Genomic DNA, 8,537 nt, shown 5'->3' with positions numbered 1-8,537 from the left:
TGATCAGCAAAGATACCAAGAGCTGCTTGTGAATTTACCGTCAATTACTTACATGGATGATGAAAAGTAGAACAAGGGTGTTCTGGCCAACTGTCTGTGGATACAGCTTGCATCTTGTTTCATAGGTAGCAGTGAAGATTTCTCTTGCAGAGATGGTAACTGGTTAGCTGTATTGCTAAAAGCACAGGTACTAGGATCACACACTTTGTGGCTTTAGTAACATAACCTCTCTGATCTTCGGAGATCATCTTCATCTATAAAATGGGAGTCACATTCATTTTAGGGTTGTTGTGAGGGTTAAACATTCCATCACGTAAGGTCTTTTATGCCTTCGGTGTGGGTAAGAAGCACAAAATTTATCTCGACACTGACCATATAAGCGAAGTATTCACACAGGGTTTCATTCCCACGTGTAAACCACCTTCACGACTTTTGAAACAAGGCAGGGAACAAATAAATATTCATCTCCTCTATAAAGCTTCCACCAAGACGGGGAAATCCTGTCCCAGCATGTATCCCATTATTTGGGAAGACACAGTAACAGCAGCACTGAAGGTAGCCTAATGGCTTTACCCTGAGACCCAGGTTAAAGCTATCTCAAATGAGATTGCGCTAAGTAGCGGCGCCTGCATGGCTCAGTCGGTTAAGTGGCTGCCTCCAGCTCAGGTCATGATCCCGGAGTCCTGGGATGGAGCCCCGTGTCGGGCTCCTCGCTCAGCAGAGAGCCTGCCTCTTCCTCTCCCTCTGCCTACTTGTGCTCTCTCTCTCTCCATCGAGTAAAGAAATAAAATCTCTTTTAAAAAATTGGGTTAAGTAGGGAAGAAGACAAAAGCTCCCAAGCTGGCAGGTTAAAGAGTGGAAGGAGGAAAGATCAAGACTGGCGTTAACTATTCTTAGCACATACTCCCCACTGTGTCCAGTGGAAGCGAAGGAAGGCTTCACTGATCTGCTCAAGACCCAGGGCAGACAGACTACCTGTGCGGGAGGCACGGGTCATTCTTCCCGTGTCCCGTGTCTACAGGAGACTTCCCAAGAGGGTAAGGGGTGCTAGGCCCATCTATTTACTCAACAGATAACCTAGAATGTCTCTTCAAGCATGGTGTTGCCCAAGACCACCATGTGGTCTTTGAAAGACATGTCAGAGGGGAAAAGGCTGGACCAAGAAATCAGGAGACTCAAGCTGGGAGAGTAGGCTGCGTCCCCGGTTTTCTGCTCCCCGACCTGCCATTCAAAATGGAACAGGCAAGGGAAGGATCACAGTGGTAGGAAGAAGCCACTTGCTTCATTTTTTTCAGGGCAGGTGTCAGGAAGGACAGCCCCTCTCCCCCACGTCCCCAGCCGTGGCTGCTCTGCACTAGGATTTCGCAGCATTTTTTCACAGTGGAGGCCTTATTCCGGCGTGCAAAAGAACTGAACAGCAAGGGACCATCTCAAAGCCACTCCTGCTGGCTGTTGGCTAATTGAAGAAAAACACCTAGTTTGTATTTGAGCGACTCTGGTGCCTGCGAACCAGGCCTCACACTGAAGTCTGCCGCCGAAGGTCTCAACACCGCAGTCACCTGACCCCCGAAAGTCCCCCCGGAGACACACAGACACACGCACGCATGCGCGCGCAGCTTTCAATAAAAGTTTCCTTTTATTTTGGAATTGAAACAGCAGAATGAAGTGGTATGTAGCTGAAACACACTTCGCGGGGAAAGCTGGAGCGCTCACCCAGCAAAAGCACAAATTCGCCAAGTCTGAGCCAGCGGCCCACCACCCCGGGGCAGAGCAAAGAACGCGGAGGGGGTGGGGCGGGGAAGGGTACAACCAAAATCCGGCGGTGATGATGGCTGGCAGGTGCCCAGGAAGTACAATATTCGAAGTGGCCGCAATTACAGACCAGGCGAGCAGTCACATGCGGGAGCCCCCTCCGGCCCCGACCGGGATTCACGGCCATAAAAACACATCTTCCACTCTCCCGAGTGAGTGACGTCTCAGGACGGGATACCCACGCACTTTGCCTCGGGAGCTCCTCTGACTTAAGTCTGGTTTCCGGGACCTGGACGAAGATGCTGGAGAAAGGGGAGACTCCAAGTGGTGGGAGAGGATGTTCATTGCGCTAACTCGTCATCTGCTGAAATTCATTTTGAACAGCTTTACACGGCAGTGGGTTACATAAAATTTACACAGAAGCGTTACAAGTGTTACAAGCGCCCCCCCAACTCCCACAGGGGGGAAACGGTGAGTCGAGAAGCACCCCAACACACACAAAGTCTGTATTCTTGGCTGGGGAGGGGGGACTGAAGTCACCTGGCTGGGAGGGTCTTGGGGTGAGCACAGGTAGACTCACCAAGGGAAGTGGGGGTGTAATGGGGGAGACCGCAAGCCAGGGGGGCTCTGTGAAAGCTGTACCTGTTAGATTAGCACGTTATCTTAAGCAAGTGGAGAAACTCACCAGAGTGAAACTTATTTACGGGGGAAAAAAAGAAAAGTTTGGGGGATTAAAACAATCCAGTGGTCACTGGAAAATGTCTCCCTCTTTTTTTTTTTTTTTTAAATTTTAAATTTTTTTTTTTGGTTTTTTATAATTTTTTGGAAAGTATTTTTAAGGTAATATTTTTTTTCCTTTGGAAAAAGAAATCTTTTTCCCCCCCTAACCTAAGCAAGTGGAAAAGTTGCCACTACCTAATTTCTATTGTCTTGCTAAGAGGTAGATAAAACAAAAGTGAAATGGGGCTTCTATGAGGAGGTCCATTAGAGGATGGGGAGGGGCTGGGACCGCCCAGTGGGCTCCCCAACTACAAAGACGCCTGAGCGACCAGAGGACGGGCGTGCCTTGGACTCTCTCAGGACAAAGGATCCTGCACTGCCTATTCCAGAGCCAACCGTCCCCGTGACAACGGAGAAGGGGGTACAGTGGAGGCAGAACCTCTCAGAAAAAACCTGAAGAGGCTTTGCTTTCCCAGGCCTCCTGACTTGAGGGCTGGGTGATGGGCTCCAGGCCTAAGCCCCCACATCACGTCCAGCCAGCCCCTCTGGTCCAACAAGACAGAGCAAGTAAGGCAGAAAGGGGGGCACCTCATTGCCAGGCCTCCCAGCCCCGTCGACAGGAATGGGGGGAATCCTGACAGGCCTGTCCCTCCAGAACAAACCTTTCGTGGCACAAGCCTCTCAACTCAGTTCTCCTGGCTGGGATTCATACCCCCATGCACGAGTCCCCGCCCTTGGTTCCAATCTTACTGTTAAGGATTGAGGTAGTTAATCCGTTTCTACTCGTAGCGTCCATCACCTGTGGTTACTCAAAACTCGTGCTCCGGAGGAGCTTCCTGCTAGTTCATTTCAGAAAAAAAAACAACAACAAAACAAAACCAAACCACAATTCTCTCATGTCTTGTCAGTCCGGATTCAACCATACTAAGGCACCCTACTAATGGTGCCATCATCAGGCTGTGCTCCAAGGAGGTGCACTGGGCCCAAGGGTCAAGGTTGGGATCTGGCCCTCATCCTCTAACTCCGCCTTCAGTCACGAGGCCTCCTCCCTGCCCTGGACCCCGATAGAGAAGCCTTATGTATCCAAAGGAAAGAAACAGCTGGTGTTACTCTAAGTCTGAATACAAGAGAAATGTTCTGCATCTAAGTCATTGAGCTTTCAGAAGGGAAATGGCTTTATGTCCCCTGGCACTGAGGATTTGTCATCCATCTTCCTGCGATTACTTTTTCTTAGGCTGTGCTGTCTTCCTTCTACCAGTTTTCAACAGGCAAAACAGCTGCATGGTTTGAATGTCAAAGCCCCCCACCCCTGGCTGAGAGGTGGGACGAAAAGGGGGACGAGAGGTGCCAGGTTCTCCGCGAACCGGAAGCTTGGACGGTCCCTCCAGGGCTCGGTGAGGTAGTTAACAGCGCACTGCTGGTTCCCAGTTTGGCAGAGGGTATGTCTGGGGTGGGAGGAGGGGAAGGCACCCTTGAGAGCTAACTGAGGCCCCTCCTCGCTGCCAGTCTGCCAGGCCTGAAGGGAACTCGCCGTGCCATCTCTGCAGCGGGGGCAGGGGACGGAGAGCAGTCCCACGCGGAGGAGCCCCGAACTTCCCCTCCTACCCCAAAGTGCAACCAGGAGCCCATGGACCCCTTTCTCAGCTCCCTACCCCTTGGCAAGTCCTGGCCCCAAGTCCCCCAGGAGGCTCGGAAGGGAAGGGGCGCGTCTTTAGCTCACACTGTCTCCGGGAGCCCCTCCCAGACAGCCCAAATCTATGTTGAAAGATGGCTACTGCTTTGATTCAAAAGCGGCCTCTCAGCCTCTGTCTGTCTGTCTTTGGCACAGAGGAAAACGGACACAGAGCCACCTGGAGTGTTCCCCCCAGTGTTCTCTGGGTTTTACACGGGGTCTTTGCTGCCAAGAGTGAGGCATACCTAAGAATAGCTCCCAACCGCCCCCCCGAAGTGGAGAGCTCACGGGAAAAGGAATAAAGACTGACAAGGACTTGGGGGGGTGGGCAGGAGAGGGCAGCAGGGGAGAAAATTCCCTGTCCCTCCGCTCAGCTCTCTCCTACCCAGGCCCCTCCGAGGAGCCAAGTCCAAAACCCAAACTACAAAAGGCAACCAGACCCTAGAGGGGATTAAAGCCATGGGGTGTAACTGTCAGATGCAGGTTCAAAATTAGTGAATCAAACCATTTTGGTTTTTTTTGTGTGTTCCATAGAATTAAAAAATATATCCTCAAGAGATGGTCCTTTCTTAAAAATATATATGTAGCGCACACACACACACACATACATATATATATAATCTTCGAGTATAAGAAGTGGTTTTTTTAAAAGTCGCTTTTCTCAGATCATCCAAATCTCCCAAGTGCTTTTCACGTTGACTTATCTCGCCAAGGATGGGGAAATGGAGGTGATGCGGGGGAGGACAAGGAACCGTCCCAAGACCTAGCCTAGGGGTCAAAGGCAGGCCCACCAAGGCAGGTCCTTTATCTCCCCTAAAAACTTTTAACCACCAAACCATATTCCTTCTGCTTCTGGTAGGGTTAACTTTCACAACCTTCCTGCTGGGCAAACGTCAGCGATGAGTGGAGCTGTGCCTAATTCAACTCCTGTTGGACAGTCCCTCGCCACACTTCCTGACCTCTTCTGGAGCTGAATCAGCCAAAGGAAAAGGACGTGGGCTTACGGTGTGAAGGGAGCAGGATCCCAAGGAAACTGAACACTGCAACAATCACATTTCAGGTACTGTGGGTGGTTTTTGTTTTTGTTTTTCCTGCTGGTAGTTTGAACCAGATATTAAAGCATGCTTGCTGCTGGAAATTTGCCTTAAATCACCAAACGGCCGATGTCTGAATGTTATCTGCTTCATTTTGGGATAAAGCACAGAGAGCCAGAGATGGAAGCTGGGAGACCCTTTTTTTTTTTTTTTTTGTGGTTAGGACAGGTGGGAAGCTCGGATTACACTGGCCTGATATTACCCCGAAATGCTCTCCTGCATCCTCCTCTCTTTGGAACAGACCATTCTGGAGCTTATAAAAGAATGTCACGGGGACAAAGGGATAAGACATGAGCGAGGCAAGAACCTGTCCCCAATTACATTTCCATACCTCCTACCCCTCCTGGCAACCCACCACCCTAAATTAAGAATTCCTTTAGTTTGGGTCCACTATTAAAATCAATCAGATCAATCTAAAGAAGACAGAGAAGACGGGGGGGGGGGGGGCAGTCATCCAAGAGTCGGTCTGCTCCTTGGTCTGTTGACATAGACCAAAAAGAACAGCAAGATGGGACTGAGAAGAAAATAATTGGGCGGGGGGAGATAGAAAAAGAAAGAAGAAAAAAGAAAAAGATGGCAATGACAGACCAGGTGGACCTCTCTTGAGGGTGTGAGAGCAGCTATGGCTCTTCTACCAACGGAATCTTGGCTCCCATATTTCTAGACAGAGAAACAGAATTTTTTTTTTTAAACGGGTATATTTTTTTAGTTATTATTTCACTCCTCGATAAAACGGAGGCAGTATTTTAAAGTATCTCAACAGCACCACTGGTGGGGAAAATTGGCGGGGATGCCCTTTAACCAAAAAGGGAAAGAGGGGGGCTGGACACCAGGGGCCCGCTGCTGGGGTTTGTTGTCTGACCCCCCCCCGGAGGCCCACAGCCCCGCCAGGTCTCTGGATCCTGGCAAGCAAGGAGTTTCCAGAAGAGAGGACAGTGGTTTTTAGCAATCTGGGAGTCCTAGATCAGGGCCTCCTCCCGGGCTCGCTCAGCCCCAGCCTCCTCCCCAAGAGCCAGCCCCCGCGGCCTTTCCCACACGGCCTGTTCTCCATAGAGAGATCCTAAAGGCTTACACTGGCTCATGTTGTAAGAAATTAAGAAACATAACTTTCTCGTTTTTCTCTTTTCATTAAAAAAATAAAATATTCAAGACTATCAGCTTCTCTTTTGCTTTGCTCTTCTTTTTTTATATAAAATATCAGCAAGCCGCAAAGAAAAAAAAAGGTTAAAAAAAAAAGGTGGGGGAACAAAAAGGAAAGTAATTGCTGAGGTAACTTCATACCTTGAGGTAGTTTACTTCGCGCACAGCATTACCTGACTGACTCCGCCCACGTGTCATGGTTGTCTCGTGATTACTACTGTCGTGGTTGCAGTGTTGGAAGGACGGGAGGCCACGCATGGGCTCTTCCACATGCAGAGAGGCCTTCCTCCCTTCCCAGCACACTTGATAGCATTGTCCAAGGTAGCTAAAGTGCACCACCTGGCTAATATGCATTGACAATCAGTATATTCGGAGGGGAGGCCTAACCTCATTTAACTGATGGCTGCCGTCTTCTACAAGCGCTGAACTTCCAACAGGATCTTATTGAGCCTGGTAAATCAATAAATTAAGCTTATTTACCCCTTTGTGCATAACGCTGCTGGTATTTTGAATTCTGGTCTCAGGCACAACTCTTGTCGTGCCAATGATTCACAGAGGCAGAAGCCATCGGTTAAATAGGCCTCTAGGATAAAAACAGAAGCAAATACTCTCCAATGTACTGAATATTCGTACTACATGCCAGATGATGGGCTTTAGCTTTACTGGAAGCTCAGGGTTGGGTTCCACATCCCACCACCACCAAGGGAACAGTGCCGTGGAGGGGGAGTGCCCCACAACCCCTACCTCTGGGAACCAGCCCTTATAGGAGCACATGGGCTGGAGTGAGGGCACAGTGGCAGCCTTTGGGGCCACTCAAGTCCTCCATGGAACTGAGACTTTATCAAGGGGTGTCATGTCCCCTTCCCAGTGCTCATATCCAATCATTAAAATAGACTTTAAAAAAATATAAAATCTGCCTGAGAATGATGGGAATCAGGGATAGTACAATGGTCAGCCCCTATCCCGCTGAGCATTCAGTACCACCCATGTGCACCTAGATGGGGAGAAGGACACGAATGGGGCAGGGAATCTTGGTGGGGACATCCCGACCAAGTGGAGAAAATTTTAATCACGCCAATTTTTCACCCCGGTGATCTGAACTAGACCAGCCGTAGGGCACTCCTTTTAAACGTGGATTACTATATATTTTAATCGTATTTCCCCCCCATTCTTTATTCCTTGCTGTTCCTATCGGTTGGTTAGGGAAGGAGCGGAATTAGACTACAGATGCTGGTGTGTCTTCTCCTTTGAATCAGTAACGTAAGCAAAGCAGTGCACTGGTTCCCACTTTTTCTGGTAGCAGTACAGATAAAACAATCCATGTGACTATAGAAAAAGGCTGTACAGGAACAGGCTATGTCAGGGCATGAGAATAGAGGTATTTTAATCAATGGACCAAGTAGGAGAAGGCTGGAAGGATTTTAGGGTCGAGAAGCAAACCATCCTTTGAGGCTGATTGAAACACCCCTCTTAAGTGATTGAAAAAACCTGAAGGAAATTTTATTTCTCTTCCCACTGGGGTCTGACCCACCCTCTCGGTGGGACCTGGAGAACTTACTTCAACAATCCACGTTTAAAAGCACCCTGAGCTAGAATCGCCATGGTGACACCCTGAGGGGCGGGCAGTGTCGGGCCAATTGGTTGGGCGTGTGGGGCCGAGGGATCAGGGTTCCTCACTGGAACGTCTTTTCTCAAGCAAGTGGGCAAACCTGATCTACATCCCGGCCCAAGTGTCCCTGATTCCCACTCATTCTCAGGCCTGCTGGGGAGAACGCGCTCTCGACTTCAGCCCGTTGTCCTTGAGTCGATGTGACAGGGAGGGGCTGGTCACTTCCTCCGTGCCTGGGCCTGGTTACTCTGTCCCTTTTGGTGCAGCTGTTTAACTTGGGCCAGGATGTCTCGTATCTTCCGCTGTGCCATCTGCAGGAAAACCAGAGAAGAGGCCAGAGTGAAGAACCCCTTAAGGATCCCCCAAAGGAGCCCCCAAAGGTAAGGACTTAGACACCGGCAACAAGCGCAACAGGAAGAGCGAGGGTGAGCGGGACCCGAAGTTTCTCTGCCTCCCCATGGGCCCTGAACACCCCTGGTGGGGGGGGGGGGCAGAGGGGGACGCCTGAAGGTGGGGTGGGGGGAGCCAGAATACAAACTCAATTCACCAG

General features: G+C 50.0%; 1 protein-coding gene across 2 annotated transcripts in view; it reads right to left on the bottom strand.

Moving 5' to 3' along the window:
• Positions 1–1,617: 1,617 nt before the first annotated feature.
• The window catches only part of IGF2BP1 (insulin like growth factor 2 mRNA binding protein 1), a 49,055-nt gene continuing 42,135 nt past the window's right edge, over positions 1,618–8,537 (bottom strand). For both annotated transcript variants that reach the window (XM_045070166.1, XM_045070165.1), the window contains exon 15: positions 1,618–8,298. In XM_045070166.1, coding sequence (XP_044926101.1) covers positions 8,206–8,298 — 93 coding nt within the window. In that variant the 3' untranslated portion in view covers positions 1,618–8,205. The remainder of the gene's footprint in view (positions 8,299–8,537) is intronic.

This window comes from Mustela putorius, unplaced genomic scaffold, assembly GCF_011764305.1.
Source record: "Mustela putorius furo isolate JIRA1106 unplaced genomic scaffold, ASM1176430v1.1 tig00003962_pilon_pilon_pilon, whole genome shotgun sequence".
Lineage (NCBI taxonomy): Eukaryota > Metazoa > Chordata > Mammalia > Carnivora > Mustelidae > Mustela > Mustela putorius.
The sequence above is the reverse complement of the archived record's forward strand: the minus strand, read 5'-3'. Positions and strand labels throughout refer to the sequence as shown.